This window comes from Neoarius graeffei, chromosome 6 (genome assembly GCF_027579695.1).
Source record: "Neoarius graeffei isolate fNeoGra1 chromosome 6, fNeoGra1.pri, whole genome shotgun sequence".
Classification (NCBI taxonomy): domain Eukaryota; kingdom Metazoa; phylum Chordata; class Actinopteri; order Siluriformes; family Ariidae; genus Neoarius; species Neoarius graeffei.
In genome coordinates, this window is record NC_083574.1 from 8,011,904 (window position 1) to 8,031,683 (window position 19,780).

A 19,780-nucleotide genomic window follows, 5' to 3' on the forward strand; every position below is an offset into this window, starting at 1 on the left:
ATAATGAGGTCCCAATCATTCTGTTCAGTGCACCAGATCTCCATGACGTGAATGTTTGACAACAGGACCGTATTGTCGCTCTGTTCAGACGGGAAAGACTTTTAAAAATGTGAGCTAGTAAGCAAAGGCCTCCTGCACAGCACACTGATGCTGAACGGTTCAAAGCCCGTCCAAGTTTCTTTCTGTTCAAGCCTGTCCAATGACCGAGACCCCGCTGTGGCTGAATGCGGATTGGCTTGTTGACTCCAGAGCAGAGAGAATAATGCCATTCCAACAGCCCCAAGCAAATGAGTTTGTCATTTCTATTCTATATGTTTCAGTCGGAGGACATTCGTCTCGAGCCCGAGCTGCACAGCGCATGTAAGAAGGACATCGAGAGGTTCTGCTCTGCTGTTTCGTTCGGTAATGCTCAGGTAAGCCAGGATCGCACCGCGCGGCGTGTTAATACAGGTGTTTGTATCATTCAGCAAAACATTCTTGCACAAGCTGAAATAACATGTCTTCATTCATCTTGAAGAAGCAAGCTGCTTAGAAATAAGATCTCGTACGCTGAACTTGAACCAAAACTAGTCATGTTGCCTCGGAAACTAGCAAATAAAATAAAACCCAGGCATTAATTTAGTTTTTATGTCTCATTTGCATTGCTGGAGTGCTAGTTCAGGTGGCACAGCAGGGAGCGTTACGGCCTCACGGCTCACGTGGGGTTTCTTCCCTTCCTGCCAGTCGAGGTCTTTCACTGACGTCTCAGATTTTTGTTTTTCACACAACGTCCGCCATGTTGCCGGGCAAACAAAGAAACAGCCACGACAGTTCTATCTATCAATCCATTATCTGTAGTCGCTTATCCTGTGCAGGATCGCTGGCAAGCTGGAGCCTATCCCAGCTGACTATGGGCGAAAGGCGGGGTACACCCTGGACAAGTCGTCAGGTCATCACAGGGCTGACACATAGACACAGACAACCATTCACACTCACATTCACACCTACGGTCAATTTAGAGTCACCAGTTAGCCTAACCTGCATGTCTTTGGACTGTGGGGGAAACCGGAGCACCCGGAGGAAACCCACACGGACACGGGGAGAACATGCAAACTCCACACAGAAAGGCCCTCGCCGGCCACGGGGCTCGAACCCGGACCTTCTTGCTATGAGGCAACAGTGCTAACCACTACACCACCGTGCCGCCCCACCGTGACCGTTAATAATGAAAATCAAGATGACTGTAGTCAGTATGGTCTCTTCGAAACGATTGAAAATTTATTTTATACCAGCAGATCATATTACATCCAAAAGCTGAAACATGCAGGCATCAAAAATCCATATAATTTACCCACAAAAGTCTTTTATTTATTAATTTGTGCTAGCAGTGGGAGCACAAATTGTTACTCCCGCTCAGGATCTTTTTGCTGCTGCTTCTTCTTATTATTATTATTATAGTAGCGTTTTTTAGGATGCTATTTTTGCCTCAGTTTTCAACCAATCGCCAGATTTCACATGAAGAATATCTCTGGGCTGAATTACGTTGCTATGACTTTTGGTGCTGATCCGGATCGCTGATCCAGATCGATCCATGAAAAATTGGCTTTTATTTCAATCACTTATAACTGTCAATTTTCATGATCTTTTTCAATCCATTTATTTTGTTCAGGTGCCACTTTTTCTTGACCTTCAACTGACAAAGGTCAGCTAGTGCAAATTACTGTGACTTTAGTCACGGTCTCTATCTCGATATTTATTCTGCATAGTTTCTCTGTGTATGTGCACAGGCTTGTTCACCGCTTCAAATGCAGAGAAGGAATTTGGCTGTGCTCGAGTGTATATGTGACCAAAATGAAGGCTGCTTCTTCTTAATTTACCCACAAATGTATTCATTCCATGAGAAAACTGTTCAGCAAACCAGCTACCTGATTTTAGTCTGGCTAACGCGACTTCAAAGCTCTGCGAGCATTTGGTCTGGCAAAGATATTAAGCCCAACCGTTTCCCAAAGGCGTGGTTGACCCGCCTCCCTGAAATGCCTCAGTTTGCTACTGGTCGAAGTAGGGCTGTGCGATATGGGAAAAAATGAATATCCTGATACATTTTCTCCATTTCACGATATACGATATATATCTCGATATATTTAAATCTCCTCTAAAGGACCCCATGAAATCTAACTTTTACTCTTTACTCTTTTCACTACAATCCCTGCAGATTAAATAACATTCTTGGTTAACTTTACAGGTGGTTTTCAACAACACATTTTAAATTTTCATGTTGGTGATTAATCACAATTGAATTGAAATAAGACTATTTTTATTCAACAAAGATGTGGCACAAACTGCAAAAACAATCTTGAAAATTGCAACAAAGGGGCAACACAATACAGAGCTGCTCAGAGCTCATCAATAAAGTGCAAGCTCAACACTGAGACATTTAGCCTAAATAAGAAAAGTGCTCTTTCATTAAATTATTTAAAAAAATAGATCTCCAAGCTATTAACCTGACTACTGAGAACCACTGGAACATTCACAATAGAGAGAGAGAGATTGAGGGAGAGAAGAGAGAGATCTGCAAAACATAATTTTTCTCTTTGCACACTTTTGAACTGAGTGTTTTCTGGCTCTGCCTCTCAGATGTGTATAATTCCCGTATTGCCTTCTCTGTAAAATGTCTGCGACCAGGCAACTCGTATTTGGGATCGAGTGTGTTTGGTAATTTTTGGAAGCCTGGTTTTTCCACTATACTAATTGGGATCATGTCTTTGGCAATGACGTTAGTGATTGCATCCGTTATAGCTCTCCATCTCTGACTCGTTTTCTCATATGGGGTGGCTTTGGAGAACGAGGCCATTATGGTCGTTTGTTTAGCTTGTGGGGGGGGTTTCAGCTCGTGGGCAAGTAGTTTGGAGTTTAAGAGACTCTTCATACTGTACCGGGTGAGTTTCAGGTGATGGAACATATTTGTAGTGCTGCTGCCTTTCGTGATGACAGGTTTTTTTGCACACTTTACAAACTGGCATTTGCTGTTCCACGTCCTCTTCGCGATATCCAAAAAAATGCCAGTTGCCTGACCCCTTACTAGTTCTTTTAGGAAGTAATTTGTCGCTGAAATTGCCAGAGCTTACACAGTAGCCTATGCAACACCAGCGATTGCACGAACTGAGTCAGCGCTGTAAACCGGAACCAGGAAATCTTCCCGCCGGCAGTGTTGCCAGATACTGCTAACGTTTTCCAGCTCAAAATATGTTCAAAACCTGCCAAAATATACTTAAAACCGCCCAATCTGGCAACACAACTGAAACTAGAAAATCTTCCCTGAAGTTCCTTTCAGCACCGAGATGTCGCTCGGGATTGGTTGGCGAGTGCGTGACGTTATTGTTTTCTTTACCCTTAGGCAGCCTCTCACGTTACTGCCTGAGGGACAGGGAGAAAACCACCGGAAAAGGTTTTAAACAAACACGAAACAAACGCAAGTCGGAAGATGACCATAAAATACTCGATAGTTACGATATAATAATTTTATGTATCGCGCACAGAATTTTCGCGATATATCGAGTATATTCGATATATCGCACAGCCCTAGGTCGAAGCCAGAAAAGGCTGTGACGAAGCTTAAACCAATCACATCACTCTTTCCTCTGACGTATGTGACGCGACGGAAACTGCTTGAGTAACCGGAAGAAGATAAATACCTCCAGGGCTGCTCTTTGCTCCGTTTTCAATGAGAACTTCCCGTTGAATGCTTTCAATACAGCATCTACCGCTGTGTCAAAGGCTTGCCGCTGCTCCATGTTCGTAATGTGTCTAGTGAATGAAGCGCTTCCGGCATAGATTCTGTAAACAATCTATGGCTTCCGGTCGCAGTTCTACTACATCACTGCCTTGAACACGCCTCTACCCAGGGCCGTTGGAGATGCTCAAAGTTGATTGGCTCCCGATTTTTCGGGAGCTTGGAAGACCTGGAGATAGCTTGCCTTGCCAGACTAAGCTCGCAACAGGCCCTCGTGTTGCGTCACACTTAGGATGGGCGGGCCCAGGCTAACCTGATTTAGGACACTATGACATCCTGAACTATTATTTAGTTTTTGGGACTTCTAAATACACCGGAGATGCTAAAGGTTTTCAGAAGTGCAGATGCCTACTGATATTTCAAGGCAGGTTTCGTGCCGGTATGTTATGGGAAATTCCCGATAAAGAAAAATACCTTATGACAAGGGTAAGCTCTAATAGTAATAAACAGGCCAGGACTGAGATTCAGCATATTTTGTGGTGTTTAGCCTCATCTACATTATCAGTACATAACAAACAAACATACTGCTAGTCGAACCAAGCATTAGATTGAGTAAAATGTATCGCGTCCAGAGTGCACATCCAGATCTGCATTTTTAACGTTACACAGAGCTTTCACACTAACCTGATATAAAATGTTCTACACACAGGGATGGTTTTATTATTTTTTCTCTCTGTTTAACTGCAGCTTGCCATTTTTCTTGTCTTTCTGGGTTCACCGGGAAGCGGTGAAAAGTAAAACCACGCTTATCTCCACTAGGGCTGGGAATCGATCCAGATTTCCTGGATCGATTCGATTCCGATTCATAAGGTCACGATCCGATTTGATCCGATATCGATCTACTTAGGTATTGCTGGATTGTCACTTTAAAGTAAAAACTGTCCCTATTGACTGGAACAGCCCCATATGTGTTTGTGCATGTATCTGTGTATGTGTAAGAGGGACACAGAGAGAGAGAAGAGTCAAGGATTTAAAGGACTTATTTTGGAATGAAAAAAATCCAGGTTTTATTTGAGTTCTAAATCAAAACCATGACATTCGGTGGCCCTGTTTTGGTTGAATAACATACCCATGGCAGGGTTTCTGACCACAAAGGGAAAAAAAAGCACCTCCGCAACCACAGCAGTTGTGCAAGAAATGATGCTTGACTGATAAGTCTGAGTGTAACCATGGCAGTTGGTGGCCATCTTTTGGTTGATTTTAACATACCCATGGCAGGATTAAAACATTGACCAGAACTAACCAACAATGACCACAAAGAAAATAAAAAACAGTAGCTCAGCAACCACAGCAAAGTGTAAGAAATTATGCTTGACTGATAAGACTCCTAGTCTTCAGGAATTGTGTAATTTTTCTGGAGGAAAAGAAGCTGGTCTACGTGCTGTAGACCAGCTCCTCGTAACGTTTGAATCCAAAGTAATGCCATACATCAGCTTTCAGGCCAGGCGGTGATTTTAGCTGTGCAGCTTCAGCCATCTCACATTCTTAAGTTTCGGTTTCGTTTGCCGGCACCCACTTTTTATAGCGGTCCTTGCGTGGTCGAGAAAATAGTGCCTATAGCCACCTGGAAGAGATCGATCCACACATTTTTGAATCGATCTCGTATTTTTTTTAACGCGAATAGATATCGGATCGTGGATCGATCTTTTGAACCCAGCCCTAATCTCCACGTCTGTTATTACATCCAAAAGCACTATGGGTCTCTGGTATTGTTCTTTTAGAAGCAACTTCTACAGATGTCCTGAATTTGGCTTGCACTCACTCGTGTACACTTGTGCCAGGCGCTGGCAAACACAAAGGTCGCCTGGCAGCATGGCCACGTAAACAAATCCACGGTTGCGATGACCTCATGTGAAAGTCCTCCATAGATGAATCAGCTACTCTAATTGGCCTCTAGGTGTGAAATGAGTGTGTGAATGTGCTCTGTGATGGACTGACTGACTGCGATTGGTGCTTTGTGGAATATCTTTACACGTTCTCTCCATGTCCACCTGGGTTCTCCGGTTTCCTTTAACATTCCAGTAGGCGGATTGGCTAGGATTAATCATCCCTAAGGTCTGAATGAGGGTGTGAACGAATGTGTGTGGTGCCCTGTGACGGACTGATGTCCCATCCAGGGTGTTTCCAGCTGTGACTTGAAGCCCTCATGTCCCACTCAGGTCACGGAGTGTTTGAAGGAGAATAAACTGCTGCTGTCGAACACGTGCCATCAGAAGGTGTTTAAGCTGCAGGAGTTGGAGATGATGGACCCTGAGCTGGACTACCAGCTAATGAGAGTCTGCAAACAGATGATTAAGGTGAGCGAAGCGTCCTGTTTAAAATGTCATTCTCCAAAAATGCATTGGCTGTATAAAAGAAAGGAAAGGTAATCTATCAAAGAATCAGATAACGAGAGAACAAGAAGGCTGCGCCCTTTTTTTTTTTTTTTTTTTTTTTTTAAATAGAAGCCCTAATGTGCTCTCAGTCTTACTTTTCACCCCTCGTCCCTGTGTCAGCGTTTTTGTACGGAGTCCGATGCCAAGGACATGCTGCAGTGCCTGAAACGGAACAAGAACAGTGAGCTAATGGACCCTAAATGTAAGCAGATGATCACCAAGAGACAGATTACTCAGAGCACAGGTGAGTGAAGAGCAAAGCGTATTAACCCTGAGCAATTAAAGAGCCGAGACAATGACGTGACTTCAAGTGTTCTATAATAAATGCATAATCTGAAATGTTATCTTGTATTGTGCTCACGTCTGAATCCAAAACCCAGTAATTCTTCTTTTTGTCTGATGTATCTGCTAGTAAAGGTGTTGTTGTCAAAACACAATTTTATGCCTGGTGATCCAACACAAAGCTCATGTCGTCTGAGTTGGCACCTGTTTCTCGCCAAACTCGGCGCTTGTACATCGTAGCGTTCGCATCAGACACCCTTCCTTGAATATTAAACGTTTCCTGAAGAGCAAAACGAAAAACAGATGCTTTTGAGAGGGGCTCGGCCGTGTACTTGGTCTGGGCTGAAAAGCCTCGACTGCATGACGCTACTTGGGGAAACCTTTCCAAGAGGAGAAATAAAATAATGATTTAAGACTATGGAATCAATTTTGTGCCAAAATGTTCATACAATACTTTTGAAATATCAAACAAAAACGACAAATCAAAATACAAAAAAAAGAAAAAAGTCAATTTTTTTAGACTGGCAAACAAATTATTCGTGTAATTGTGCAAAATATCAGTCTATTACTCTTCAGAAACCTTTTATTTTTGTTCCGCGTCTTTCTCAGTTTTGTTTGACGTAATTTATTTTGGTTGCGATTCCAGCTTTCTCGTTTGCGCTCCCTGACTTTTTGCTTGCAGTTTTGGCACAAACTTCACGTGTGGGTGGGCTGTCCAGGAATGCATTCCCATTGGCTAACTTGTGTTTGACTGACAGCTACGCTCAGCCATTCCCTACTCGGATTCTGGCGGACTGTTTGACGAGTGACCGATCCATTGACGGTAAACAAGGATCGAGTGGACTTCAGTGGCGACTATGATACTGAATTTACACTTTGTTGAATTAATTCAATATCCTAGTCGCCACTGAAGTCCACTCGATCCTTGTTTACCGTCAATGGATCGGTCACTCGTCAAACAGTCCGCCAGAATCCGAGTCGGGAACGGCCGCAACAGCCTCCGGGGAATGGCTGAGCGTAGCTGTCAGTCAAACACAAGTTAGCCAATGGGAATGCATTCCTGGACAGCCCACCCACACGTGAAGTTTGTGCCATATATATATATATATATATATATATATATATATATATATATATATATATATAAAACATTTTTTTTTTTTTTTTAAAAACACTCCGTGAAGAAAAACTTTTGTTGAATAGCTTCTTCGTCAACCAGGGATCTCCCAGATCCCCCCCCCCCAGTATGACACAAAGAGGCGCAGAACTCACTGGAATTGCTGCGTTCTTCCTAACAAAGGAGTCCGAGTGCAGACACTTCCCCTCCAGTAAGCTTTGGGTCCCGTCCCGCATGATTTATGCACATGCCGTAAATAAAAAAAAAAAAAAGCACCATTCAAGTTGTATCGGAAAGTACGTACATACCCAGAGATGTACAGCACACTCCGAGCAGCCTGGAGAGCAGCTGGGGGTTCGGTACCTTGCTCAAGGGCACTTCAGCCATTCCTGCTGGTAAAGGGAATCGAACCAGTGACCTTTTGGTTCTAAAACTGCTTCTCTAACCTTTAGACCATGGCTTCCCCTGTGTATGTTTAATGGTTTTGTAGAGCGTGTTTGTGTTGCATCGATGCAACACTCGGTTTTTAAGGGTTAAAAGAGCCATCATAACTTTTTTTTTTTTTAGCTTTCTGCAAATGATGACCATCACTGCCACTTCCTTAAATATCTAATGTTAAATTGTTAAATACTGATCAAGAATGAATGAATGATTGATTGAATTGCATTTCTTCAAACCACGATTCATTTAAAGTCATTCATTTATCAGCATTTAACATTAGATCGTTAAGGAACAGACCGTATGATACAAATGTACATGTTTTTGTAGAAAATACAACCCAATCGAGCAATCAATAATGGCTTGCTTTATTGTCGATATGTACAATGAGTCAAAGACTCGTAACAAATACATTCGAACTAATAAAAGATTTAAATTAAAAATATAAAAAAACAAGCATTAAACTATAATAATATCAAATACGAGCAATCGCGTGCTCTGATTGGCTACTCTACTACTAGGATATCAGCTCAGATTCCGTGAGTACAGAAAAACAAAATGGCGGCGCGTGTTGCTGAACCAACCGAGGACGAAATAAAAACTACTCGGGGGAAAAAAAAAGCAACAAAATATGGAATAAAAGCATTTGATGGTAAGAACGTGCCTTTTTTTTTTTCCTCCAAGAGTTATTATTATTATAGCATTTTTCACAAATTGCTCCTGTCATTTCGTCGGTTTGTTTTCCATTCTAAGCAGAAATGATTTTGTCGGATGTTTTGTATAAAGTTTTTATTTCTCGAATTTGCAAAAAATAAAACTAAAAATGCTCCATTTCTCAAAATCCAGTCAATGTGGATGGAATAAAACGGTTATTCCTCTCAATCTCATCGTACATGGCTTATAGACAATTCAGTGCTATGCGCCTCGTCAGCTATCAGCTCATGTACGACTCAATTTCGTGGAATAACTGTTAATTATGTTAAGCAGGTCTTATTAAATTAAAAAAAAAATTTAAACCGTTCAGTGAGAAATATAACTAAATGTAGTTTAACTCTATTGATCACAAATATTGCATTAAAAGAAACTCGCTTCTGTTGTGATTTTATTGCTGTCCAAATGCAGCATTTATTTATTTTTAAATCAGTAAATATATTCCAAACGTCCCTTTTGATGGTAAACTAATCCAGTCTGAATAGGGCTTATTACTACAAGGATGCAGAAGTAGCTTGAAGTCCGGCTTTAAATCATGTGATGTTGGAGGGTTTTGTTGCAAGCTATTAAGCAGTTAATTAATTGCACTTCTTCTACAAGGAGTCTCGTGTACATTACTTGCTTCGCTGTTTTTGTTTTTTCTTCTTGGTATTCAGATTACAGGCTGAATCCTGTGCTACGGAAGGCCTGCAAAGCAGATATTCCCAAATTCTGTCAGAACGTTCTGAACAAGGCCACTGATTACAATGAACTGGAGGGCCAGGTCATTTCCTGTCTCAAGCTCAAGTATGCTGATCAGGTACTGAATATAAACTTTACATTTCGTTGCCCATGTAGTTAAAATACAGTGACTGTCGTCAGTGTTTAATTCACATTTTTACATTTAACAGAGTTTGTGGCTTTTTTTTTTTTTTTTATACGTTTGAATAAATCTCATTCAAGGAGTTATTTATAAGCTTAGTTTGTAGTGTCACCTTAAAGAAGCTCGTTAGCTTTGCACTAGTGCTGTCAAAAATGTCGCGTTATTAACGCGTTAACTTGACTCAGTTTTAACGGCGATAATTTTTTTTATCGCGAGATTAACGCTCTGTGACATGATGTAGGTTTTTCATAAGCTTTTGAAACTGCCAGGAACTTGGAACAGAGACTTTGCTTAGAAAAACGATAGCAGCTAGACTGTAATGCCACGCCCCGCACAGCCAGAGTCCTCTGCCCTCCCCCGAAGAGCCACGGTGCTCGGCTTAGGTTTCGTTTTCCCATTGGCGGGTCTAGCCCAACTTTGCAGTGGCTGTGACAAGACGTGTTATGCTCTGCAATAAAAAAAAAAACATTGGTACAACCAGTGTTCGAACTATGCCGATATTTTCGGGGGGGTCCCTTTTTTTCCCTTGGGGGGGGTGCTTGCGCTTGTCTCAGAGCGCGGATCTCCATCGCGCGCTCACTTCGGATATGCAAATGCTTCCCGTTACACACGATTGCTATGTCAATAAACATCATTTTGCCAATATTTTAGAGACCCCCCAACATTTCCCAAATCATGTTTTCAAGGGATCTCATGTCCGTTTCAGGGGATCTCAGATCCCCCGAGTACCCCCGTAGTTCAAACGGTGAGCAAGCCCATTCACTTTTTTATGCTGATAAGAGAATTGCATGGTTTTTCATGTGACACAAATGTGCGATTAAATTGCGATTAATCGCGAGTTAACTATGACAGTCGCGACATTAATCGCGATTAAATATTTTAATCGCTTGACAGCACTACTTTGCACTAATCATAATCACATGTTTTTACAATACAGGGTGTTTCAAAAAATATTATTTGAGATGTAAATATCCCAGAATATCAGATTTTTTTTTTTTTTTGAAACACCCTATATTTTAAAACATCTCTGTTGACGTTTGAGAAGGAAATTGGTACTTCAAAACCTTTAGTCGGACAATCCGTATGCCAAAATGGCCGTCTAAGCAAGATTTGATGTTTTTAACAGGTATAACTATTGATAACGTTGAGAATATGAACCAAAACAAGGCTCTGATACTAAAATCCTCCTTGTGGTGACTGGTGACTACGTCCTTCACAGTTACACTTGTGGTCAGAAGTTTACATGTACACGTCATGGACATGAATGTCATGGCAGTATTGGGTTTCAGTGATTTTTTTTTTTTTTTTTGAACCGTTCTTTTTTGTGTGTGTGTTTTGTTTTTTTTTCTGTGGCAGAATGATTGTACAACATTCTTTTAAAAGAAAAAAAAAATTTGGTATGCAAGTCAAAAATATACACACCCACTTAGGTTGTTAATAATAATAATAATACATAGGGCCAAATTACTCAATTCTGATTGGTCAATCAAGGAGGGCTTTTTTCCTTAACACGGGGCCGTATTTCTGAAATGCTATTGGCTAGCTTGTTGCTTGGTTACGTATACAAAAATTAGCAAATTTTGTCAAAATGGCTGACTGGTGATTCAGCAATGCCGCGTTTCGCTAAATTTGACGAAGAAATGATAAACCAATTGAAAGCTGCAAGCAAAAATGAAAATACCGAAAAAAATACGAGTTTTTGGCTTTCCGTGTTTAAGAAACAGGCCGCAGAAAGACAAATAAACGACTCTCTAGTGGCATATGAATGCTGTGAGTTAGATAAGGTGCTATCGCAGTTTTATGCAGAAGTGAGGAAAGAAAATGGGGAAAACTACGAACCAGACTCTTTTAAAGTAACGCAGGCAGCATCGGATCGGCATCTGAGACGCGAAATATCCGGGATCTATCCTGAAAGATGTTACTTTTCAAGAATCATGAAAAGTCCTCGAGGGAAAAGCGAGAGATTTCCGAAAACAAGGAATGCTTTAGAAACTGATTCAAACGTGCAAGATAGTCTCGCGCCCTGATTGGTTCAGAAAACATGAATGGAAAATGTTGTGAACTTGAATGGTTTCCGAAGTACGAATTTGGCCCTGTATATTATAAACAAGTAATCGTACGCTTCCTCGTAAAATTAAGGATCAATTTCACTTGTGATAAAACTCGTGAAATTAATCCTTAATTTTACTCGGCGCCATACGATTACCTATACTAATACCCCTGCTCCAAGAGGGGGGGGGGGATGCACTGGTTTACCTCTCCATCCATTTCATCAACCACAAATCATAGCCACTTGGTACCAAACTTCAGCTTGGGGTTCTATACCGTGTACAGTAGAACCCCGCCTATTCGCGGTTCAGTATTTGCGAATTCACATATTCGCGGGATTTTATATAGAACATATCTCCTATACATTCGCGGAAATCTCAGCGATTCGCGGTCATTTGCATTCTCGGAGCCGAATGCTCGCTCGCTTTTGGCTGAAGTTTGAATGGCGGGCTGCTGCTCATTGGCTGATACGAATGAGCGCATTGTACAGTACAGTCTCGCGGTTCCCGTAGTTCAGACTTGTTCACGTGTTATGTGTTCTTGGTATTTTTGAATAATTTTTACGCCCTACAATGGCTCCTAAACGCTCTGCATCTTCTAAGGCTCATGCCAAGGAACCTAAGCGCCAGAAGAAGGTAATGACGCTGCTGTTTGGGATCATAGCCTAGGGTATAGGGAGTGTTTTAGACATCAAAATAAGCATTTGTGAGCAGTTTTATGGGGGGGGGGGGGTTTACAAGTATTCGTGATTTTGGCTTATTCGCGGCCATGTTCGGTCCCTAACCCCCGCGAATACTGAGGGCTTACTGTATACTGTTTTCAGGTCTGTCGCACATCGACTTCCTGTTTACTGACTGAATGTATTTACGAAACACACGGTGGATTTTGACGCTATATTTCAAGAAGCAAAATGCTATTTCGAAATGACAGTTCACCAGGATGCTGTTTGAAATCCCTGGGGAAAGACACTGCTCTTTACTTGCTTGCTTCAGGGTTCATTATTTGTTGAAGTCAACATTCATAATAAGTGTCCTATAATAAGCGATTTTTTTTTTTCGTTGAACTGTGGCTTAATTAGTCCATAACGTCATTAATAATTGTAATGAAACAAATCTGGGGAGAAGTTATATGCACCCTAGGCACCCCTACCTTCATGCCAGAAAGAATAAAAATCGGTGAAGAGTTCCGAGAGAAGAAGCGATTTGTGTGGAAACTGCTCGTTAGGGATTGAATGATTTAATTACTACATATCTGCGTTATTAATCGCAACTGTTATGCAAATTTGGGTAAAAGCCACATGCATCCCAGGCAAAAAGGATAAAAATCAGTGAAGAATTAAAAGAGAATAAGTAATTTTTGTGAAACGTGGACGATGGACGACACGTGATGGCGCAAACTCCTCGCCTGTCGGCCGGATGAGCTCATAACCAAATTAAAAAGATGTGTTCGCTTGGACTTTCTCGAGTCGTTGAACCGGCGTTGATTTCCGTAAACCCAAAATGAAGAAAAAGAACCGTTAAAAGAAATCATCATTGAAAGCCCAATATTACTGTAACCTTCATGTCCGTGATGTGTGCATGTCAATTCTTGATCACACCCGTAACTAACTAACGAGCTATTAGTTACGACGATTCGTTTTCCGAATGAATGCTTTTACGCGTGTTGTTAAAACCATAACCTTTAGAACTACTTTACGTCGATGTTTTGTTTTTAATTTAAAACTTGTTTTTCGCCAGCGTCTGTCTTCAGACTGCGAGGACCAGATCGCAGTGATCCTGCAGGAGGCTGCTCTTGATTACAGACTCGATCCTCAGCTTCAGCTTCACTGCAGCAAGGAGGTGAGTGAAAGCAGGTACACGTACCTTTTCAGTCCAGCATCACGAGTGCACGCAGAACCGCCCACGACTTTCATTAAAAACAGACGCTAGTACACAGTCGCCCACATCTGCAGCCTGGCTGCTGGCGCTTCCCCCCCCCCCCCCCCCCCCCATTTACAAAGGCGTAATAAAAATATTTTAACCATGTTGGGAAAAGCTCTTATCACTTCCAGTGTGAAGTGTGTTAATGAGCACCCTGCTGCCATGAACAGATCCACTGGAGTGGAAGTAATGAGGAGACGGTCAGGGCCTTTTCTACACCTTGAGCAGTGCTCAGTGCTCCCGTCGTCCTATAGAAGCACACTGAATATCTATTAAAGCCACTCTGTGTTGGTGTATAGAGAGATCACGTTAGTGACATCGGGGAAAATGTGGCAAAATAAAAAGCAAAACTTTTTAATTACGCTTGCTTGTCAGTCTTTACTGAAAACGTTGGGCCTTGTTTAAAGCAGCATTTACACAAGAAAATCTAGTTAAAGGTGCTGACTGCAAAGTCATCTGAAAATTTTTCTTTTTATTGATTTTTATTTTTTTTTTTTAATCATGCACGGCCTTTACTTGTGTCTCGCAAGACCAATGTCATGTGGACGAGATGTGATCATTTAGACTACGTTCAGACTGCACCCTGAAACGACCCATATCCGATTTTTTTTTTTTGCCCATATGCGACCTGTATCCGATTTGTTATTGACAATCTGAATGACACAGATCCGATTTTTTTCACATGCGACCCAGGCCGCTTGGATATGTGGTCCTAATTCCGATGCATATCCGTTATTTTCACATGCGACTGCAGTCTGACCGGACAGGTCGCATTCATGCGACCTACACGTCATCAACAAGAGACAAACGTCACTATTCTGCGTTGGCTAATCCCGCCTCTTTGGTGGAAAACAACAACATTTGTACAGTTTTCAGAATTTAAATAGACTTTTATAGAATTGATCAAGCTAATGGTGGATTTGGTAGGGACCTGGATGTTAAATCATCCTGTATTACAAGATTATAAGATTGTTCTGGAAATTTCCAGTAATTTGACACCTTCGGTCTCATTAGTCTGCTGCCCACATTAATCAGATTATTGTGCGAGTTCCGCCGCCGCCACAAAAACCACATCGCCAGGTCTCGCCTCATCTCCATGCTTTACTTGCAAACTTGAAGAGTGCGCTTTTTTTTTTGTTGTTGTTGTTTACGTATTACGTAGATGTGCTTATTACGTGTCAATTTGCGCATGCGGGACACTTTTGGGTCGTTTTCCGTTCATATTGGAGATCGCATACAAGTCTCATATAATTGGTAATGTGAACGGCCTAACAAAAAAATCGGATTTCACGACAAATCGGATATGGGTCATTTCAGGTTGCAGTCTGAACGTAGTGTTTGATGTCCTGAGGGTCGCTTTTCTCCATTTTGGGACCGTTTTCTGACCTCTTGAAACAGTATGGCTCTACGGAAACAGGAAGGAGTCGAACGCGAGGCGAGGGAGGAGCTTTCAGTAATTACCCTAACTGTGAAACTGTCACGTTAAAATGGCGACGTGCGGAAAACATCGTGACTCTGTAGAGCTCTGAGTCTCAGGGATGTAATTTGTGGTTGACGTTGGCGAAGAGATCCATGAAACAAAAGACACACTTTTTTTTTTTTTTCCCGTGTTCCTGCTTTTGTGCTCTCATTTCTTTCTGTGAAAGATCAAAACATTAGGTGTATAACTCCATAGTCGCTACCGTGGAGTCGAGCCCATGCATTCGAAGGCGAAAGTAGCTCAGCGCTAGCAAGAATGGTTTAGTTGTCTGTCTGGAAAAATGACGCGTCGTCTAACCTTGCTCCGTCTTGCAGTTGCACTCGCTAAGCAGGCTTTCCTTTTCTTTTCCGCTGGCGGGAGAGCCGAATCCGCCATGTTCGCCCATGCAGACTGGTTTTGGTTAAAAGTAGGTCAAACACCTACGCGCCACGGTGGTCATGTGATATTGCTTCAGCAATCTCTGGAATTGTAAAATGCGGGACACTTGTGGGTTTTTTTTTTTTAAATCTCAGCAAAACATTCAGGCATAGGATACACGGTGTGTGTGCAGCAGCGAAATATCTCAACTTCAACAGCAATAGACATGGAACGTTTTATCCAGAATTCAACTTTGCAGTCAGAACCTTTAATTTGCAGGGGAGGATTTTCTTCTACAGAGGTTTCTGTAGTCGTAACAGCATACACTGGAATTTGTATGGAAGATTGCAGGTGCAATTGGTAATTAAGTGATCAATGACATTAAATCAGTCTCATTAAATAATACCATTAATTTTGGTGCTTAATAATAAATTACCAAACAGCTAAATTATGGTATATTCCAAATTATGATCACTTACCGTATTACATAACTCGTATGCACCTTGGAATTCTTTGAGGTTGGGTACTTCAAAAAATATCAGAACAACAAATAAACACACAGTTTCAATAATAAATGAATTTATTATAACAAAGATAAAAATGGATATCAGTTGGAATCATTATATACAGGTGTGTGTGTGAGAGGCCTTATGACCACATGTTTCTAAGTACAGCAAGAGAGTTAGCTTTGGTTGCTCATTGAGATGTGTTGGCCACGTGTGGAGACACAGATTAGCCTTGTGTCGCTAGCTAAGACAAAGAAATGCTAGCTAAGATGTGTTTGTGAGGCCTGTGGTAAACAAAAGATTAGCCTAGCTTGCTAACGAGACAAAAGAATTAGCCGTGTGGCTAGCTAAGGCCCCAAGAATCCTACCTTGTGGAGTTAAGAACAAAGGAATGTTATCTAAGGTGTGGGGGAGGGTGACCACGTGTTGGAGACAAAAGATTAGCTCTGTGTAGCTAACCCACTAGCTTATAGCATTACTAAATCCACTGAAATCTTGATGAGGTCAAAATGTGTAAGAATGAAAGTAAGAGCGTTGGGAAGGAATAGAAGAAAGCATGCAAAACTTATCTATTAAACAAAACTGAGAGAGCAAAACAAAATAGAACAATTATGGAACACAAAAATCAGTGTGCACACTTCAACAGTTCCTGAGTTTAAATTCACACTGCTTCATAAACTAATTCCTAAGACTAGTCTTTTTCTGCCCAAATGCCAATCTTAGTTCAGTATCTCGCCTCTAGCAAGATTATGAAGAGATGTTCTGAGACTTTTGGAGTTTCACCGTTGTGGAGCACGTGAGTCGCTTCTGTAGAAAGGAGAGGATTTCTTGGTCCGACGCGTGGTCGCTCGTGATGAAAAGAGAGTCTCTGATCAGACAATGTGCACAGCTTTTTAATTAGAAGGATCCGGTCACTTCTAAACTTTAAATGAACTGTTCCGGGCTACAGTTCGTAACGTTACTATAATAGACAAACAAAACCCGTTGTAACTCTATCTGAGTTTAAAATTGCGCGATTCTGGATTTTTACCGTGGCCAAAGGTAAGTAAAAGAAAAGCGCGAAACTCTGATTCTTGCAAGAAAGAAGAAAAGACGTCTTTATCTGGTTTTCTGGTGCAGGGTATCTCTTTGTGTCTGGACGGCTTGGGATCCAAGACGAGAGAGAGGAAGTATGGCGGATTTCCGGGTCCCTTATGGAGTCGTGGAGGAAGTGACGTAGATGATCCCGCCCACGCGTGGCGTAGGTCAACGCGGAAGTTGGCTGATGGGAAATATAGTTTCTTAAAGGGACTGTGTGTACCTACAAGATGATCCTTATAAACACCAAAAAAAAAATGGACAGCTTAACGTTTCTAAAAAGTGAACCAACCACAGGTCTAGCACCCCTACTGGCTGGCTGCAGTATAATGTGTAGCTCTGCCCATCCCTGTGTGTTTCATTGACAAAGTAGCCTATTTTCCTCGTCACTTCTCATCTAAATTAATTATACTCCTGCTCCAAAGGGGGGAGTTATACTGGTTATATCCCTGCTCTGAAGGAGGTGAGGTATACTGGTGTACCTCTGTCCGTATGTCCTCCGTCCGTCCAAAAGGCCCTTTTTCTCAGCAACCACAAATCATAGCCACTTGGTACCAAACTTCAGCTTGGGGTTCTGTACCGTCTATACCGTTTTCAGGTCTGTCGCACATCGATTTCCTGTTTACCGACTGAATGTATTTACGAAACCGATAGGGTGGATTTTGACGCTATTTCAAGAAGCAAAATGCTCTTTCAAAATGACCGTTTACCAGGATGCTGTTTGAAATCCCTGGGGAAAGACATTGCTCTTTACTTACTTGCTTCAGGGTTCATTATTTGTTGAAGCCAACATTTGTATAATAAGTGTCCTATTGCTGGCATTCTGATATTAGTGAGAGTGGGAGGATACGTAAGTGAGCAGTAGCTCACAGTTGGTCTTGTTTTTTTTAAACGTTATTCTAATTTGTTTTTTTCCTGGTGCAGTTTCCATCAAATCCTGCACTCTGATTGGCTGGCGAGTGGGTCCGTATCCTACAATACGGACCTCTGGTGACTCGCTCGTTCACAACATAGTAGCATTTTTTGTCAACATTTATCTTTTTTTTTTTAAATAAGATTTATTTATAAGATTATCTCATCTCATTATCTCTAGCCGCTTTATCCTTCTACAGGGTCGCAGGCAAGCTGGAGCCTATCCCAGCTGACTACGGGCGAAAGGCGGGGTACACCCTGGACAAGTCGCCAGGTCATCACAGGGCTGACACATAGACACAGACAACCATTCACACTCACATTCACACCTACGCTCAATTTAGAGTCACCAGTTAACCTAACCTGCATGTCTTTGGACTGTGGGGGAAACCGGAGCACCCGGAGGAAACCCACGTGGACACGGGGAGAACATGCAAACTCCGCACAGAAAGGCCCTCGCCGGCCACGGGGCTCGAACCCAGACCTTCTTGCTGTGAGGCGACAGCGCTAACCACTACACCACCGTGCCACCTTATAAGATTATCAAAAATCTTATACATTTTTGCCAGCATTTCTCAGGAGAACAGCATTAATTTTACAGCATGGATCGCGATAACGACAGTCTTCATAGCGAAAGCGAGTTTTACTACCCTGAGGAAGAAGAAATAAAAGAAACATTTCAGGAGAAAGCTAAAAACCTCTAACTGTTGCTAACGCCGAGCAAAAATATGGCTGAATCCTGAATGACTCAATTTTGTATAAATAGGGGACTACATAGGCGGCAAAATGTAGTTGTGTGTTTTTGTTTTTTTTGTTTTTTCCTGCCATGGAAGTGCACTTGTATACTGAGGAGGAAGCAATTTGCATTACAGCCGTGAATGAGGATTCAAAATGGCGGCTCAGCTCGGTTTTCCCTTTCGGGCGCTCTCGTTTTCTGTTAGAATTTGGTAAAGAAAAAAATAAATATATTATTTACCAGCTTAAGGTCGGTCCGTATGGTGAAATACCGTGACCTCAGCCTTGAATACTGACCTCGGCCCAGAGGGCCTCACTCAGTACTTTCAAGACCTCGGTCACGGTATTTCACGATACGGACCTCCCAGCTGGTAAATAATATCATAAAAAGGCATGGGTACACTTGGGGAATTAAGTGGTTGACAGGGAGAAGGGGGCGGGCCTACCAGACGAGTAAGTGTACCTGACTTTGGCTCTGAATTTGGCATAGCAAAGGAATCTTTTCTTTTGTTTCTGTAGAACTGAAGGTCATGGAGCCATGCCGGCCTTTTTATTAATTTACTTATTTATTTATTTATTTTAATCCGTCATTGGTTAATATGGTGAATTTTTCTGTAAAGAGAGGGTTATATTGTCACAGGATGATCTGCAAAGTAACTATAACTGAATAAAACGTTTGTTGGTTGGTTAATTAAAAAAAAAAAGTACTTGTTGGTACAGTAAATTGCTGTGGTATAAAAGGAATAAAACATCAGTGATGTGTGATGGGAAATGAATCAACTTCTCACATAAACCTTTCGTTGATTTTGATTTGATTTATTTTCCTGCTAGTGATTTTGTTCCTTTAGTTTATGGCACGATGGAGGCATGGAGTGAAGAGCTGAACTCGTACAGAAGGATTTTAGAGGAACTGCATGAAAACAGGAAATGGGGATGAGTTCAAAGGAATTTCTTTGATGGATTATTCTCCGAGAAACCCTCCTGTCCAAAACAGTAATGTCCGAAGCTGAACAATATTGTATGTGGGATTAATAGTGGAGTACAGTGCAGCTGTGTGTGGATTCACAGAAACGATTCAGTGTGTGTGTGTGTGTGTGTATATTTTTTAAGAACTGAAATCAGGTGAAGCCTCATGAAAAGAGTGTAGCGACGGTTTTACTTTTCATCCCGCCACATTTTCTGTACATCACT

General features: G+C 41.7%; 1 protein-coding gene across 3 annotated transcripts in view; it reads left to right on the top strand.

Annotated features, from left to right (window-relative positions):
• The window catches only part of glg1b (golgi glycoprotein 1b), a 136,435-nt gene that overhangs the window by 104,307 nt on the left and 12,348 nt on the right, over positions 1 to 19,780 (top strand). For all 3 annotated transcript variants that reach the window (XM_060923257.1, XM_060923258.1, XM_060923259.1), the window contains exons 18-22: positions 321 to 413; positions 5,929 to 6,066; positions 6,265 to 6,388; positions 9,349 to 9,491; positions 13,340 to 13,441. In XM_060923257.1, the coding sequence (XP_060779240.1) occupies positions 321 to 413; positions 5,929 to 6,066; positions 6,265 to 6,388; positions 9,349 to 9,491; positions 13,340 to 13,441 (600 nt within the window). The remainder of the gene's footprint in view (positions 1 to 320; positions 414 to 5,928; positions 6,067 to 6,264; positions 6,389 to 9,348; positions 9,492 to 13,339; positions 13,442 to 19,780) is intronic.